Source organism: Pan troglodytes, chromosome 9 (assembly GCF_028858775.2).
Source record: "Pan troglodytes isolate AG18354 chromosome 9, NHGRI_mPanTro3-v2.0_pri, whole genome shotgun sequence".
NCBI lineage: Eukaryota > Metazoa > Chordata > Mammalia > Primates > Hominidae > Pan > Pan troglodytes.
The window spans coordinates 37,291,561-37,310,170 of NC_072407.2; the positions used below are offsets into that span (position 1 = coordinate 37,291,561).

Below are 18,610 nucleotides of genomic sequence, written 5' to 3' on the forward strand. Positions count from 1 at the left end.
AATTTTGTGCAAGTAGAAAACATGGAGTATTACTTAAAGTGATGATTCTGTCAATTGGTGGTTTTGACGTACACGTTTATATATTGTTGTGGCAGACCAAGTAGGTGGAAGGCAGATCTAACACCTGTGTAATTATCAGTTTTTCTAGCTATGGTACTGAGGATTCATTCTTATGTGTGTATATGTTTTGAGTTCCTATAGATAGGTCAGCAGTTGCTAGGTTGATTTCATATTTTATAAATTCTAATTTGGTAAAATAAGGTCATAGGGGAGAATATTAAATATGCCAGAATAAAACTGGATCCTCTTTCATATCTATGTTATATCTGAATCAAATAATGTTTATAAAATCATTATACATTTAATGGTTGTGTGGTAAGAATGTTGGCTATTTCAGCCTCAATAAACTCACATCCTTTTTGGATGCAGGCATAAAATAAATAGAATGTCATTTAGTCCTTGAGAACCTTAGAATGATTTTAAATCTGTTTTTCAAATATGATTTGAAATTTGATTTGAAAATATGATTTGAAAATTTCAAATATTTTCCAATATTATTTGGAGGAAGTTTAAAGGAATATCCATATAATAAAGTACACATTGAGAAGAATGGGAACATGAATATAACTGGGTAGAAGGTCATTAACTTGTCTTTGTAATATAATGCTTTTTAAGATCAAAGGATAATATTTTTAGTAAATAGAATGTAGCATCAGCTATTCATGAAATTGGCACCCTAATTTTATTTAAAATCCCTGCCATAGGTGGGGCATAGCGAAACTCTGTCTCAAAAAAAAAAAATATATATATATATATATAGTTAAAGCAGATACAGATTTTTTTTTCCTCCTGATCCTGAGGCAATTCTTGGGCTTTAGGTTTAAGAAATATGGCTATAAACTATGTTTATATAATGTATATTTTCTTTTCTTGTCATTGGTTCATACATTTGAATTTGGTAATAGAATGTTTTACTTTTGTCAAATGTGTACAGTTAAAGGATCTGTACTCTTTTTTTGAGACAGAGTCTTGCTCTGTCTCACAGGCTGAAGTGCAGTGGTGCAATCTCGGCTCACTGCAACCTCCACCTCCCAGGTTCAAGCGATTCTCCTCCCTCAGCCTCCCAAGTAGCTGGGACCACAGGCATGCACCACCATCCCCAGCTAATTTTTGCATTATTAGTAGAGTTGTGGTTTCTTCACCATGTTGGCCAGGCTGGTCTTGGACTCCTGACCTCAAGTGATCCAACTGCCTCAGCCTCTCAAAGTGCTAGGATTACAGGGATCTATACTTTTCTTTTGAGGGAAAATGTTGGCACCGTTTCTAGGGCATATTGGCCATTTCAGCTTCTCAGTAAATATTTGTTAAGTAATTAAATGCACTTGATTCTTTATTCTTAGCCTTTTAATGCAATACTCAGAATAGCTGAAGCACCAATTAACTGAAATGGAGATATTATAAAGATAGTTATCTTCTCCAAGGGAAAAAATCATCTTCGTGGAAATTAATTACTTTTTTACAAATTGTGAATTTGACCCTTAAGAGTTTTCTTCCTGATATTTAAAATTGAAAAAAAAATTGTTGACATTAATATTTCTTCTTTCCTTTTTTTTCTTTTCCTTTTTTTTTTTGCAGGTATGGCCTCACAAGTCTTGGTCTACCCACCATATGTTTATCAAACTCAGTCAAGTGCCTTTTGTAGTGTGAAGAAACTCAAAGTAGAGCCAAGCAGTTGTGTATTCCAGGAAAGAAACTATCCACGGACCTATGTGAATGGTAGAAACTTTGGAAATTCTCATCCTCTCACTAAGGGTAGTGCTTTTCAGACAAAGATACCATTTAATAGACCTCGAGGACACAACTTTTCATTGCAGACAAGTGCTGTTGTTTTGAAAAACACTGCAGGTGCTACAAAGGTCATAGCAGCTCAGGCACAGCAAGCTCACGTGCAGGCACCTCAGATTGGGGCGTGGCGAAACAGATTGCATTTCCTGGAAGGCCCCCAGCGATGTGGATTGAAGCGCAAGAGTGAGGAGTTGGATAATCATAGCAGCGCAATGCAGATTGTCGATGAATTGTCCATACTTCCTGCAATGTTGCAAACCAACATGGGAAATCCAGTGACAGTTGTGACAGCTACCACAGGATCAAAACAGAATTGTACCACTGGAGAAGGTGACTATCAGTTAGTACAGCATGAAGTCTTATGCTCCGTGAAAAATACTTATGAAGTCCTTGATTTTCTTGGTCGAGGCACGTTTGGCCAGGTAGTTAAATGCTGGAAAAGAGGGACAAATGAAATTGTAGCAATCAAAATTTTGAAGAATCATCCTTCTTATGCACGTCAAGGTCAAATAGAAGTGAGCATATTAGCAAGGCTCAGTACTGAAAATGCTGATGAATATAACTTTGTACGAGCTTATGAATGCTTTCAGCACCGTAACCATACTTGTTTAGTCTTTGAGATGCTGGAACAAAACTTGTATGACTTTCTGAAACAAAATAAATTTAGTCCCCTGCCACTAAAAGTGATTCGGCCCATTCTTCAACAAGTGGCCACTGCACTGAAAAAATTGAAAAGTCTTGGTTTAATTCATGCTGATCTCAAGCCAGAGAATATTATGTTGGTGGATCCTGTTCGGCAGCCTTACAGGGTTAAAGTAATAGACTTTGGGTCGGCCAGTCATGTATCAAAGACTGTTTGTTCAACATATCTACAATCTCGGTACTACAGGTAGGTAACAACTCCATACTTTTTGGTTGTTTATTAATGTGAAATTTCTGCTAAATGAAATACTTTTGTGTGTGTTTGTGGTAGAAGAGACCGCTTCAGTTAAATAAGGAAATCAAGAGAGGATCAATTTAGGTTCGTTTTAAAGAGATTAAAAAAAATCAAGACATAAAATCTACCCAAGCAGGATAGAAATCTCCACTGCAAAGTTCCATGCCAAAGACATCTGGTTATTTTTATTTTTAATGGAAGACTTGAAGGAATGATAGGTGATTAATAATGATCAAACAGAAGTCTTTAAATGTTGGAAAGTATTTACATTAATCTTTGTATATATCATTGGGCATTTTAGCACTTGAGAGAAATAGTTTATTAAAGATATAATCAATCATATGTAACTGAACATTTAGAAAAATTATATACAGGTTTGAGTAGCCCTTATCTGAAACTTTTGGGGCCAGAAGTGTTTTGGATTCCAGATTTTTCCGGATTTTGGAATATTTGCACTGCCAACTAGTTAAGCGCCCCCAAATCTGAAAATTCGTTTCCTTTGAGTGTCATGTCAATGCCCAAAAAGTTTCAGATTTTTGGATTTGAGATGCTCAACCTGTATAAGAATTCAGAAAGTTATTCTGATTAATGATTTTAAGATTCAGATATACAGCCGGGTGCAGTGGCTCATGCCTGTAATCCCTGCACTTAGGGAGGCTGAGGCGGGTGGATGACCTGAGGTTAGGAGTTCAAGACCAGCCTGGCCAACATGGCGAAACCTCCATCTCTACTAAAAATAACAAAAATTAGCTGGGTGTGGTGGTGGGTGTCTATAATCCCAGCAACTTGGGAGGCTGAGGCAGGAGAATCACTTGAACCCAGGAGGTGGAGGTTGCAGTGAGCCGAGATCACGCCATTGCACTCCAGCCTGGGCCGCAAGAGCAAAACTCTGTCTCAAAAAAACAAAACAAAACACAAATATACTTCTTTGGCTCCCGTGACTCTTTAGGTCACCTGATCATAACCAGTTTTATTATGTTCTATCCACATATATGCTATGGGTAATGCTATTTTGGTCTTGCTTCTTGGGGGAAGTTAAAGAAGAAAATAATGCCCATGTAAGTATTGATGAAGTGCTACAATGTAACACTAGTCTGAAGTGCAATAGATAGTATGAGAGGCTAACTAATGATTACCAAGATTCAGAATACTGAAAACTCATTCTGGAGTGTAAAATGGCTTTGAATTTATAGTTTGATAACTTTGAGCTTAAATTATTTTCATATAAGCCTGAGTGAATTTATGTTCTTGGTATTTGCTAAGCCCTACGAGGTCCAACATGATGGACCTGCCATCAAATATAGACAAATACAGGATCTGCCAATATTGGTCATTCATGCAGTTTATTGTTAGAAATGGTTAGAACATGGGGGATATAAATTTAGACCCACCAAGGAGTATTTTCTGATACTGCATTTGCCTTTCACTGTACCTGATTACCCTTCTTGCAAGTATATGCTATAGTGCCCAGTATAAAATAAAGGAGAAATTAATTAACTCTTACACAAATCATCTCTAAATACATGCCCTACCAGTAGGTTATCAGAAAGAATTGCCCATTTATGTCACTTAGTGTTAGTAAAGCTTATTAAAATATGTATTTGAGCTGGGCTTGGTGGCTGACACCTGCAATCCCAGCACTTTGGGAAGTGGGAGGATCGCTTTAGGCCACGAGTTTAAGATCAGCCTGGGCAACAGAGCGAGACCCTGCCTCTCCAAAAAAAGAAAAAAAATAATGAGCCAGGAATGTTGGTAAATGCCTGTAGTCTTAGCTATTCAAGAGGCTGAGGTAGGAGGATCCCTTGAGCCCAGGTGTTAGAGGCTACAGTGAGCTATGATAATGCCACTGCACTCCAGCCTGAGTGACCGAGTGAGACCCTCTGAAAAAAAAATAAAGTGTGTATTAGGAATTAGAAATAACAGCCTGATAAAACTTTAGTATATTCTTTTTTTAAAAACATTTTTATTTTTATGGGTCCATAGTAGGTATATATATTTATGGGGTATTTGAGATATTTTGATATAGGCATACAGTACATAATAATCACATCAGGGTAAATGGACTATCCATTGCTTCAAGCATTTGTCATTTCTTTGTGTTACAAACATTCCAGTTAGACTCCTTTACTTATTGTTAAATGAACAATAAATTATTTTTGACTGTGGTCACTCTGTTGTGCTATCAAATACTACATATTATTCATTCTAACTATTTAGTTGGACCCCTTAATCATCTCTACTCCCTACCCCCATCTACTACCCTTCCTAGACTCTGGTAACCATCATTCTACTCTATCTCCATGAGTTCAATTGTTTTAATTTTTAGCTCCCACATATGAGCGAGAACATTGTGAAGTTTTGTCTTTCTGTGCCTGGCTTATTTCACGTAACATAATGTCCTTCAGTTCCATCCATGTTGTTGCAATTGACAGGATCTCATTCTTTGTATCCATTGTGTATATATGTATCACATTTTCTTTATCCATTCATCTGTTGATGGACACTTAGGTTCATTCCAAATCTTGCCTATTGTGAATAGTGGTGCAGTAAACACTGGATTGTAGATATCTCTTTGATAGACTTTCATTCTTTCGGCTATGTATCTTAGTATATTCTTGATTGTATGGGTTTTAGTAGTAGAGTGCTAGATACCATTAAAACTTTTCAGATCATTTAAAATTTTAAATTTGCTGTTGTTGCAGGGTAGTAGCTCTTGCTTAGTATCACATAATTAGATTTATTAGATATCTGTGCTCCCCAAAAGATTTTTTTTTCAATATACAAGTTTAGCTTTTAATTTTTTTCTGGAAAAAAATTGTAAAATCTTATTTAACAGTATGAGAAGAATAGTAGTTTTTGTTTTTTTCTTTCCCTTGGTACTCTATGGATTCTGTCTTGAGAGCTTTTAGTAGTGAGCTAGCATATTATATAAACTCCCAGGCTTCAGCTGCTTGGGCCCTATATTTAGTTCACTTGCTAGTAAATGACTTCACTTCATTTGGGTCCTGCATTATTCTGCATATCAGAATTACCTCATTTTCTTTATTTGAAATCTTTTTCCACTAGAGTTAAAAAAAAAGTCTTTTTTTTTTAATACTTGAGAATGTCTGTTGGTTTACTAAATCTTTTAAGGGAATGAAGGAAATCCTTTAAAAAGCAATCTAAAATGCTGAATATTTTATGATACTGGTTTCTAGCATTAGGCCTTTGCACAAATACTAGCCTTTGTATTAGGAATGAAAAAATCTATGAATAATTGCTAAATACAGTTAGTAGTTTCTAATTTGTGTTTATATATAAATTTCAGGTAAATAATTTACCCGACGTTCAGAAGCTATACAATTGCTATGCTAAATTACAGGCTCTGGGTTTAGAGTGAAAAATAAGAGGCTCTTATTTGTAAACAAAGACTAGTGCAGGCATTTTGGTTGATGTTGCCTTGATAAAAAACTAAAAATAGATTTTATGTCATTTAGATCCAAGAGTTAGAAGAGTTAGTAAGTATTCAGGTATATCAGTGAAAATATATTGTAGTCCTTAATCAGGTACTGTTTTAATATCTAGTGTAATTTTGCATGAAAATGGCAGATACCACTACTCTGTTTAAGTATTTGTTTGTACTTTATTTGGGACCCTGCCAATTCTGGCCTAGTTTATGACTAGGTTACTTATAAATCTGATAAGGCAGTAAGCTAAAGTGTCTTATACTTGATTTTTCAATTTTTGTTAAAATATTTTTTATTTCATAAATGAAAGCAGGAAGTGGAAACTAACCAAATTAAATATTTTTGAGCAAAGCACAGTAGGAATGCACATATCCTGATTTCTGAGGTAAACGATTTGTGTTTAAACTCAGGTTTATGTGTATTCTATTTCTTTGTGCAACACAGAAGTGTAGTAGGGATGTCTTAAAATAGACAGGGGACAGTGGCCAGAAATTGTTGACTACTATAGATGGTGAGGCTGTCTAACTCTTGCGGTGATACAAGCCAGAAGTACATGCTAAGGGCATTGATTTGCTTAAGGTCAGCATGTTCTAAATTGAGCTGCTTGAGTATGGTTTCTGTCAAGAACACGTAGGGCTCTTAAACGTGTAAAAGGCTTTAGCGGCAGAAGGTGCTGTATTTATGAGGTGTGGTGGCAACATTTAGGTCATGAATTTTTTTCTTTTTCTTTCTTTTTTTTTAAATATAGAATTTTAGCCTGCGATTCTAAGTCATTTCAGAACACAGAGACAGGAAAGTGGGCTGTAAAAATAACCTGTGTAGCAGTTATATTCTTTGCTACTCTACTGAGTAATTTAGCATTAATTGCTGTTGAGTTTTAAAAAATGCTATTTTGCATGTAATAGTTAACAAAAAGGTATGTAATGATAAACAGTTAATTTAGACATATTTGTTCTTTCATGGCATTCTTACCTCTCATGCCTTCTTAGATCCAGAAGTATCAAAGTTTCTGTAACAAAATTAAGCTACATAGGAAGACCCGTAAAATAACAGCTAATATTTTACATAGGGTACTTTATGATGAAACACCGTGTATGTATAATGCATCATTTTTTCAAAGTGCCTTTCGTTATATTTTCTAGTTTGTTTCTCACTTCTCTATGGGGTAGTTAAGACTGGGTGGCATTACTCTTTGATAAGGAGAAAACTGGGACTTATGTAAGTCAGACAGGTTCAAATTCACACTGTAAGTTTAACTTTACAAATTTTGTTAGGCCTTTTTGGGTGCTGGTACAGTGCTAGGTGCTAAGAATACAAAGGTGATTTATGTATGTTCATTAATTTATTTGATTAATGATTTCATCATTTAATGGAGGGGAAAAATAGTTTGCTTCAAGAAATGCCAGGGTGGAGAGGTGTGTGCAGGGTGATATAGGAACCCAAAGGAGGGCTCCGAGCCTGATCTGAGGGGCAGGGAAGGCTTCTAGGGGAGCGATGACCCCAGAATGACCCTTGAGAGCAGAGCAGAGAAGGAGCCAGGGTTGACTGGTCTTGAGCATTTTCTCTCACTAAGCCACTCTTAACCTAAAAAAGCTCAGCATTGGGATGAAATTGCTGGTGATTTCCTTTGTATATCATAAAGTAGTTGTTTGGGAACCTTTATTAGACAAATACAAGGTTGTCAATTGAGTTTAGTTTTAATAGAAGATTAGGAAATTCTAAAATGAAATGGTTTTCTTTTTTTTAAGATGGAGTCTTGCTCTGTTGCCCAGGCTGGAGTGCAGTGGCACAATCTCTGCTTACTGCAAGCTTTGTGTCCTGGGTTCACGCCATTCTCCTGCCTCAGCTTCCCGAGTAACTGGGACTACAGGCGCCCGCCACCACGCCTGGCTAATTTGTTTTGTATTTTTAGTAGAGACGGGATTTCACCGTGTTAGCCAGGATGGTCTCGATCTCCTGACCTTGTGATCCACCCGCCTCAGCTTCCCAAAGTGCTGGGATTACAGGTGTGAGCCACTGCTCCCGGCCAAATGAAATGGTTTTCAGCGCCATACCTGTGGCTGCAAATGTGTAGTACTTTACTACATAAAGAACTTTACATAGATACAGATAGTCGACTACATATATCAGGCCTTCTATTAAAAATTCTAGCAGAGCTCTTCAGTTTTTTTGTTTTGTTTTTGTTTTTAAAAACAGCTTTATTGAGATATAATCTACATACCTTGAAATTCATTCATTTAAGTGTACAATTTAATGGCTTTTAGTATATTTATAGTTGTGCCATCATCAGCACAATCAATTAAAATTTTAAGTTAAAAATTTTTTTGGCCAAATTATTTCTCACCTGACACAATTTTTGAATATTTACATTACCCTCAAAAGAAGCCCCTGTGCCTTTTAGCCATTGTTCCCCAGTCTGCCCATCACCCCCAGCCCTAAGCAACCACTAATCTACTTGCTGCCTGTGTAGATCATCTATTCTGGACATGTCATATACATGTAACCATACAATATATGGTCCTTTTCGACTGAGTTTTTTTTCACTTAACATAATATTTTCAAGGTTCATCCATGTTGTAGGATGTATCAATACTACTTTTTATTACCAAATGATAAACCATTGTATAGATATATACCACATTTTACGTATACATTCATCAGTAGAATGTATTAAAATTGTGTCAATGAAAAGATATGTGAATAGAAACTGTAATATGGTCCAAGATTAAATATCAAAATACTTAGTGCCTCTAAAATGTAAAGTGTGGTGCTTGGTGCTGCTTGTACAGGAGGAGAACAAAATGAGTCTCTGCTTTTATGGTGTTTGCAATCTAATGGGTAGACAAAGAACAAAAAAAAGTAGTTGGAGAGGCTGAGTGCCGTGGCTCACACCTGTAATCCCAGCACTTTCGGAGGCCGAGGCAGGCGGATCACCTGAGGTCAGGAGTTCGAGTCCAGCCTGGCCAGCATGGTCAAACCCCGTCTCTACTAAAAATGCAAAAATTGGCCGGGCATGGTGGCAGGCACGTGTCAGGAAGCTGAGGCAGGAGAATCGTTTGAACCCGGGAGGCGGAGGTTGCACCAAGCCAAGATTGCGCCATTGCACTCCAGCCTGGGCAACAGAGCGAGACTCCATCTCAAAAAGAAAAAAAAAAAACGTAGTTGGAGCAAGGAGAGAGAACAAGAGAAGTTTAAACTTTTTTAGTTCCTTTTTTTCTTTAACTTTTACATTGAAATTATCTTCAACGTACAAAATAAGTAAATTTAGGCATACGAAAAAGTTGTAAAAATAGTACAAAGGATTCCTGTTATCCTTCATCCAGATTCCCCAGTGTTTCACATGTTAGTGTTTGACCACCCTAGTTTTATCAATCATTCTCTCTTTACACACCCACACACCCACCCTCACCTACCCACCCACCTACCTTTTCCTACAGGGTGTGATACGAAGTTGCTTTACCTCTAAATGCTTCAGTGTACATTTCCTAAACATAAGGACATTCTCTTGCATAACTTCAGTACAATTATCAAAATCGTCATCAGTTAACATCAGTTCAATATTATTGATTTGATGAACTGTTTAAACTACTTTTTTTTTCTTTTCTTAAAGACAAGGTCTTGCTTTGTGGCCCAGGCTGGAGTGCAATGGTGCAGTCATAGCTCACTGCAGTGTCAGACTCCTGGGCACAAGCAGTCCTTCTGCCTCATACCTCCTGAGTAGCTGGGACTGCAGTCATCAGCCACCCAGCTCATGAATGCGATTTGGTTTTGAGGAAATTAAAATCAACTCAATACTGTTAGCTAATTTACTGACTTTATTTAGATTTTGCCAACTGTCCCACTAATGGACCTTTTTTTCTCGCGCAGAATTCAGTCCTTCATCACATGTTACATTATTTGCCCTGTCTCATTAGTGTCCTCTAATCTGGTGATATATCATAATGATGTCATTCTCATGTCTCAAAATGGAGTCACTCATGTCAAGTAGCATTGAGCTCACAGCAAAGTCGCCCCTTCCCCCCAGCGATAAACATATGTAATGGACTGCTGTGACAACATCTGCCCTCACCGGGTACCACCTGAGACTTGAAATGAACCCGTAGAAAGTGAAAGGTGGCTGAGATAATGAGAATAGACCCATTTGGGAGGATCATAAAATGTGCCAGGACGAGACGCTTTTAGAGGCTGTGCCCAGGAGACCTCTGAAGCTTCCTCCCGATTTGGCATCTGCTGCCACCTGGAGAGAAGCAGCCAACCCCCCCCCCCCCGCCCCCAACAACTCCACCCCATCCCCGCCCATGGCGTCCGAAGGACTTCGGGACTGTTCGGCTCATCTGTTTGCCTGTTGGTCTCCCTAGCCAGGGTTGTGCTTTGTTCCCCACAACTCCCTTTTCTTCTGCCTCTGTGTTGAATATTGGTTGTGTGATTGGTTGGCTGTGGAGGCCTCGCAATAAAACGTGAATTCGAGCTTATGTTGCGTCGTTATGAAACCTTCGGGCGTAGCCTCCGCCTGTGGTCGGAGTCAGCGCACCTGCACAGAACCTCGTTCACATAGTACCCAGGTTAAGGCCCGACAGCTGCAGCAGCTCCTTACATCTTTCTTTGCCTTCATGCCTGACACTTTTGAAGCGTACTGGCCAGTTATTTTGTAGACTGTTCCTCAGTTTGCTTATGGCTGATGTTTTCTCACGATTAGATTCAGGTTTTGCACTTTTGGCAGGAACTTCACAGAACTGATGTTGTGTCCACACATATTGAGAGGCGCATGATGTCAATTTGTCCCATTATTGGTAAGGCGAACTTTGATCACTTGGTTGAGGTGGTGTAACTGCCAGGTTTTTATCACTATAAAGTTACCATTTTTTTCTTTGTAATTAATAAGTACAATATCTTGTGGAGAGATACTTTGAGACTATTCACACATACTATTTCTTATCTTGTATTCACTGACCAATTTTAGCATTGTTGATGAGTTTGGCCTTAACTGAGGTTTGCCAAATGGTTTTCTAATTCTGTAGTTCCTCTATTAGGAATTCTTCCACAAGAAGAGCTTTTTTTCCCCCTCACCTCCTTTCTTTCAGTATGGACTCATAGATTTTTGTTTAATTCAATGGGTTGTAAATATCACTCATCATTCTTTGTTTTGTTCAGTAAATTATCCCAGATGGTTCAGAGAGAGCTTCTTTCTTTAGGCTTTTTCCAGTGTCCCTGTGGTATGGCCGCATCCTTTCTTCAGGGTTTACTTTCTGGCACCACAGATGTTCTGACTTACCTTGTGCTTTTTCTGTCCAGCCCTTGGATTGGACCTCTAAGGAGCACTTGTTCCTTTTATTGGAGAATGGCTTTTGGAAAACAGGACCTGGACACAGGTCAGGTATGCTCCTTGGTTCTAGGATATTACTTCTTTTAGGTCTTTTGAGTGGCAAAGTTAGAAAATATAGAAGCATACCTTGTTTTCTTGTTTTGCTTTATTGCATTTCACATATACATGCTTTTTACAAATTGAAGGTTTGTGGCAACCTTGTGTCAGGTCTGTTGGTGCCATTTTCTCAACAGCATGCGCTCATTTTATGTCACTTTTTGGTAATTAATGATATTTCAAACTTTATTATTATATTTGTTGCAATGATCTTTGAACAGTAGTCTTTGATGTTACTATTATAATTGTTTTGGGGCACCACAGACTGTGCCCATATAAGATGGTGAATGTAATAAATGTGTGAGCTCCGACTGCTCTAACAACCAGCTGATCCTTGGTCTCTCCTTCTCCTCTGGCCTCCCTATTACCTGAGACACAACAATATTGAAAGTAGGCCAGTTAGTAACCCTGCAGTGGCCTCTCAGTGTTCTAAGAGAAAGGAAGATCTCATGTCTCTTGCTTTAAATCAAAAGCTAGAAATGATTAAGTTTAGTGAGGAAGGCGTGTGGAAAGCCAAGGCAGGCTGAAAGCTAGGCCTATTGTGGCAAACAGTCAAGTGGCGAATACGAAGGAAAAGTTCCTGAAGGAAATTAAAAGTGCTACTCCAGTGAGTAGTAAATGGTAAAAAAGCAAAACAGTGTTATTGCTGATATGGAAAAGATTTTTTTTTTTTTTTTTTTTTTTGAGATGGAGTCTCTCACCCTGTTGCCTAGGCTGGAGTGCAGTGGCGCAATCTTGGCTCACTGCAACCTCTGCCTCCTGGGTTGGATCAATTCTCCTGCCTCAGCCTCCCGAGTAGCTGGGATTACAGGTGCACACCACCACACCTGGCTAATTTTTGTATTTTTAGTAGAGACGGGGCTTCGCCATGTTGGCCAGGCTGGTCTTGAACTCTTGACCTCAGGGGATCCACCCAACTTGGCCTCCCAGAGAGCTGGGATTACAGATGTGAGCCACCGCACCCTGCTGGAAGAGATTTTTGTGGTCTGGATAAGTGATCAAATTAGTCACAACATTCCCTTAAGCCAAACTCTAAGCCAGAGCCAGGCCTTAACTCTCTTCAATTCTATGAAAGTGCAGAAAGGTAAGGAAGCTGCAGAAGAAAAGATGGGAACTAGCAGAGGTTGATTCATGAGGTTTAAGGAAAGAAGCCTCTCCATAACATAAAAGTGCAAGGTGAAGCAGCAAGCGCTGATGCAGAAGATCTAGCTGAGATCATTGGTAAAGGTGGCTACACTACACAACAGATTTTTAATGTAGATGAAACAGCTTTATATTGTAAGATGATACCATCTAGGACTTTCATAGCTAGAGAGAAGTGAATGCCTGGCTTCAGAACTTCAAAGAACAGGCTTTTTTTTTTTTTTTTTTTTCTTGAGATGGAGTCTTGCTCTGTCACCCAGGCTAGAGTGCAGTGGTGTGATCCTGGCTCATTGCAACCTCTATCTGCCAGGTTCAAGCGATTCTCCTACCTCAGCCTCCCGAGTAGCTGGGATTACAGGGGCGCACCACCATGCCTAGCTAATTTTTGTATTTTAGTAGAGACAGGGTTTCACCATGTTGGCCAGGCTGGTCTTGAACTCCTGACCTCAAGTGATCCTCCCTCCTTGGCCTCCCAAAGTGCTGGGATTAACAGGTGTGAGCCACCGCACCCAGCCAGAACAGGCTAGCTTTGTTGGGATAATGCAGCTGGTGACTTTAAGTTGTGGCCAATGCTCACTTACCATTCTGAAAATCCCAGAGCCCTTTAGAATTACGCTAAATCGACTCTGCCTCGACTCTGCCTATGTTCTAGAAATGGAATACCAAAGCCTGGATTAGAGCATATCTATTTACAGCGTGGTTTACTGAATATTTTAAGCATGCTGTTGAGACCTACTGCTCAGAGAAAAATATTTCAAAATATTTATTACTACACATTAACAAGGCACCTGGTTACCCAAGAGCTCTGATGGAGATATATAGGGAGAATAATGTTGTTTTCGTGCTTGCTAACACAACATCCATTCTGCAGTCCCTGCATGCATCAGGGAGTCATTTTTACTTTCAAGTCTCATTCTTTAAGAAATATGTTTGGTAAGGCCATAGCTGCTATAGATAGTAATTCCTCTGATGCATCTGGGCAAAGTAAATTGAAAACCTTCTGGAAAGGATTTATTGTTGTAGATGCCATTAAGAGCATTCATGATTCATGGCAGCATTAACAGGAATTTGGAAGAAGTTGATTCCAACCCTCATGGATGACTTTGAGGGGTTCAAGACTTCAGTCTTGAGGAGGTAACTGCAGATATGGTGGAAATAGCAAGAGAACTATTAGTAGAATTAGAAGTGGAGTTAGTAGAATTAGAAGTGGAGTCTGAAGATGGGACTGACTTGCTGCAATCTGACGATTAAACTTGACCTATTGACAAGTTGCTTCTTTTTGTTTGTTTGTTTTGAGATGGAGTCTGTGTTGCCCAGGCTGGAGTGCAGTGGTGCAATATTGGCTCATTTCAACCTCCACCTCCTGGGTTCAGGCAATTCTCCTGCCTCAGCCTCCCAAGTAGCTGGAATTACAGGTGCCTGCCACCATGCCTGGCTAAGTTTTGTATTTTTAGTAGAGACTGGGTTTTACCATGTTGGCCAGGCTGGTCTTGAACCCCTGACCTCAAGTGATCTACCTGCCTCGGCCTCCCAAAGTGCTGGGATTACAGGTGTGAGCCACTGTGCCTGGCCTAGACGAGTTGCTTCTTTTGGATGAGCAAAGAAAGTGGTTTCTTGGGCCGGGCGCGGTGGCTCACGCCTATAATCCTAGCACTTTGGGAGGTCGAGGCAGGTGGATCATGAGGTCAGCAGTTCAAGACCAGATTGACCAATATGGTGAAACCCTGTCTCTACTAAAAATGCAAAAATTAGCCGGGCACAGTGGCAGGTGCCTGTAATCTCAGCTACTCGGGAGGCTGAGGCAGGAGAATCGCTTGAACCTGGGTGGCAGAGGTTGCAGTGAACCGAGATCATGCCACTGCAATTCCAGCCTGGGCTGCAGAACGAGACTCTGTCTCAAAAAAAAAGAGAAAAAAAAGAAAGTGGTTTCTTGAGATGGAATCTAATGCTGGTGGAGATGCTGTGAACAATTGAAATGATAGCAAAGGATTTAGACTATTATATCAACGTAGTTGATAAAGCCAGCAGCAAGGTTTGAGAGGATTGGCTCCAATTTTGAAAGAAGTTCTCCTGTGGGTAAAACATCATTAAATAGCATCGCGTTCTACAGAGAAGTCTTTCATGAAAGAGCAAATCAATGTGGCAAACTTTACTATAGTCTTTGAGACATCGTTGGCCAGGTGCAGTGGCTCACGCCTGTTATCCTAGCACTTTGGGAGGCTGAGGTGGGAGGATCATGAGGTCAGGAGTTCCAGACCAGCCTGGGCAATGTGGTGGGACCTCATCTCTACAAAAACACAAAAATTAGCTGAGCTTGGTGGTGTGTGTCTGTAGTCGTAGCTTCTTGGATGCTGAGGTGGGAGGATTGCTTGTGCCTGGGAGGCAGAGGTTGCGGTGAGCAGAGATTGTGCCACTGCACTCAAGTCTGGGTGACAGAGTGAGACCCTGTCTCAAAAAAAAAAAAAAAAAAGAAAGAAAAGAGGCCAGGCGCGGCGGCTCATGCCTATAATCCCAGCACTTTGGGAGGCTGAGGCGGGCAGATCACAAGGTCAGGAGTTCGAGACCAGCCTGGCCAACATGGCGAAACCCTGTCTCTACTTCTACTAAAAATACAAAAATTAGCTGGGCGTGATGGCAGGTGCTTGTAATCCCAGCTACTCGGAAGGCTGAGGCAGGAGAATCGCTTAAACCTGGGAGGCGGAGGTTGCGGTGAGCTGAGAGATCTTGCCAGTGCACTCCAGCCTGGGTGACAAGAGCAAGACTCCATCTCAAAAAAAAAAAAAAAAGAACTTGCAGCCATTTTAACCTTCAGCAACCACCATCCTGATTGGTCAGCAGCCATCAACATTAAGGTGAGACCCTCCACCAGCCAACCAGCCAAAGTATTACGACTGAAAGTTCAGATTCCTGTTAGCATTTTTTAGCTATCAAGTATTTTTAAATTAAGATCTATACATTTTTTTAGACATAATGCTGTTGCACACTTAATAGACTACAGTATAATGTAAACATAACTTTTATATGTACTGGGAAACCAAAAAATTTGTGTGACTCACCTTATTGGGGTATTTGCTTTATTGTGGTGGTCTGGAACCAAACCCGCAATATCTCTGAGGTATTCCTGTATGTTGATATATTTGTGGGTGTTTATGTGTGTAGTATTTTTTTGTTTTGTTTTTTTGAGAGTCTCACTCAGTCACCCAGACTGGAGTACAGTGACATGATCTTGGCTTACTGCAACCTCCACCCCGCTGGGCTCATATGACCCTCTCACCTCAGCCTCCTGAGTAGTTGGGACTTCAGGTGCATTCTACCATGCCTGTCTAATTTTTGTATTGTTTTGTAGAGACAGGGTTTTGCCATGTTGCCAAGGGTGAGCTGAAGCAATCTGCCAGTGTTGGTCTCCCAAAGTGCTACAATTACCACACCCGGTTTTATGTGTATATTTCTATGTCTATCTGTTTGTATATTAAAATCATAAATTCATGCTGATATGTTCAATTTTGATACCTGAGAGTTTGTTCTTTCTTATGTGTAATCCCTCATTTGACACCAAGAAACTGACTCTCATTAGCCACAATATGTTACTTATTTGCTCAATTTTGGAATACATTTAAAGGAGTTTTAGAATTGTTCACCCCTGCCACTCCTAATTTAGTAACCAGAGTACAACATGTATTTGCAGCTCTTTTATTCTTTAGCCTGAGACTTGGAGTATGTAGTCAAAATACTGTGTTCCAAAGTCACTTAGGTTAGTTCCTCCCCAAACTCCTTCTCTCCCACCTTCAGTGTTATGTTATTATGTTATTAATTCAGATTATGTTATTATTTTTGAAATACAGTTAAGTTTATTTGTTTCTGTTTGTATTCCATTTTGGTTCTCCCATGTCCTTGTTGATTGATTGATTTCACCATGTGCAAAATTAACATGTTTCTAAAAATCAGAACTAAGGGTGAGGTATAGTGTCTAATGCCTGTAATCCCAGCACTTTGGTAGGCCAAAGAGGATTGCCTGAGCCCAGGAGTTCAAGACCAGCCTGGGTAACATATTGGGACCCCATCTCTATAAAAAAGAAAAAAAAACTTGGGCATGGTGGAGCGCACCTGTAATCTCAGCTACCTGGGAGGCTGAGGTGTGAGGATCTACCTGTCAGCTATCTGGGATGCTGAGGTGGGAGGATTACTTGAGCCCAGGAAATCAAGGCTGCAGTGAACTGTGATTGTGTCACTGTACTCCAGCCTGGGCAACAGAGTGAAACCCTGTCTGACACACACACACACACACACACACACAGTACAGTACAGTACCTTGCTTAGAATGTTGTCCTTGGGCTCTGTGCCATGAGAATATATTTTAGATAGGTCTCTTAAGTACTTTTATATGTACTGGGAAACCAAAAATTTGTGTGACTCAGGAGACCTGTACAGTACCTAAGGAATGAAACTCCTTAGAGGGAGAGGGAGAAGCAATACTACTACTTTACCATGTACTAAATTCTATTCATTTGGAAACAGCATTGTAATCAATCTAGATATCTAAAGTGTTAGATCCTGTGAAGGTTATCTAGAATCCCTTTCAGTTCCAGAATTCTATGATTCCTGTGTGCCTAGACACTTGTAACTTCTAGGTTCCTTCCTTCCCAATTTTTTCCTAACTGCCCTCCATTCCTTCCTGAAATGAAAAATGGTATCATGTTTCACATCTAATCATTTTCCTACATTTTAATGAATCCTTACTTGATTCTCTCCAATGAACTTCTCTATGATAATTCCTTACTTCTTTTTTTTTTTTTTGAGAAGGAGTCTGACTGTTTCCCAGGCTGGGGTGCAGTGGCACAATGCCTACTCACTGCAACCTTCGCCTCCCTGGTTCAAATGATTCTCCTGCCTCAGCCTCCCAAATAGCTGGGATTAGAGGCACCTGACATCACACCTGGCTAATTTTTGTATTTTTAGTAGAGAAGAGGTTTCACCATGTGGCCAGGGTGTTCTCGAACTCCTGACCTCAAGTGGTCCACCCACCTTGGCCTCCCAAGTGCTAGGATTACAGGCATGGGTCACTGCGCCTGGCCACTTATTTGTTGTTATATAATGGTAAACCAGTGCGTTTGATTCAATAAGTGATTTCAATAATATGAAGAAGATAAGAATAATAATATAATCAAATTTGCATAGAACGAGTGGACCAGGAGCTGTTAATTTTAATCTTAATGCTATTACTGATTTTTATATGTGACTTTTGAGGCTACTTAATTTTATATGTTTGTACATTAATGAGTTAAAGTACGTATTTCTATCCTCTTTCCTTATGTGTGACATTAGATTGTAAGACAGTAATACATAGATGTTAAAGAATACTAGTTAGGCTTAGGGCAAAAACATTTTTAAAGGCTTGGTCACAAAGTGAGTTTATTTAATTCTGTACACTGTAGCTGTAAAATATGTAGTAAATGTAATACCATGCAAACCAGTCTGATCTGTCATTTCATATCAGGTTTTAATGACTGTATTTAAGGATTGTTTATACCCATTAGATGTGGTTGTCCCTTGATATCTGAGGGATTGGTTCCAGGACCCCCCACGGACATCAAAATCCACAGACACTCAAGTCCCTTATATAAAATGGCATAGTATTTCCACGTAACCTATGCACTGCCTCCTGTATACTTTAATCTCTAGATTACTTATTATAATGCCTAATACAATGTAAATGCTTTGTAAACAGTTATTATACTGTATTGTTTAGGGAATATTTACAAGGAAAAAAAGTCTGTAGGTGTTCTGTACAGATATGATCGTCCGTTTTTTAATCTGTGGTTG

General features: G+C 39.5%; 1 protein-coding gene across 10 annotated transcripts in view; it reads left to right on the forward strand.

Annotated features, from left to right (window-relative positions):
• Positions 1-18,610, forward strand: part of HIPK3 (homeodomain interacting protein kinase 3) — a 99,436-nt gene that overhangs the window by 27,158 nt on the left and 53,668 nt on the right. For all 10 annotated transcript variants that reach the window (XM_001144457.7, XM_016920647.4, XM_001144535.7 and 7 more), the window contains exon 2: positions 1,636-2,734. In XM_001144457.7, coding sequence (XP_001144457.3) covers positions 1,638-2,734 — 1,097 coding nt within the window. In that variant the 5' untranslated portion in view covers positions 1,636-1,637. The remainder of the gene's footprint in view (positions 1-1,635; positions 2,735-18,610) is intronic.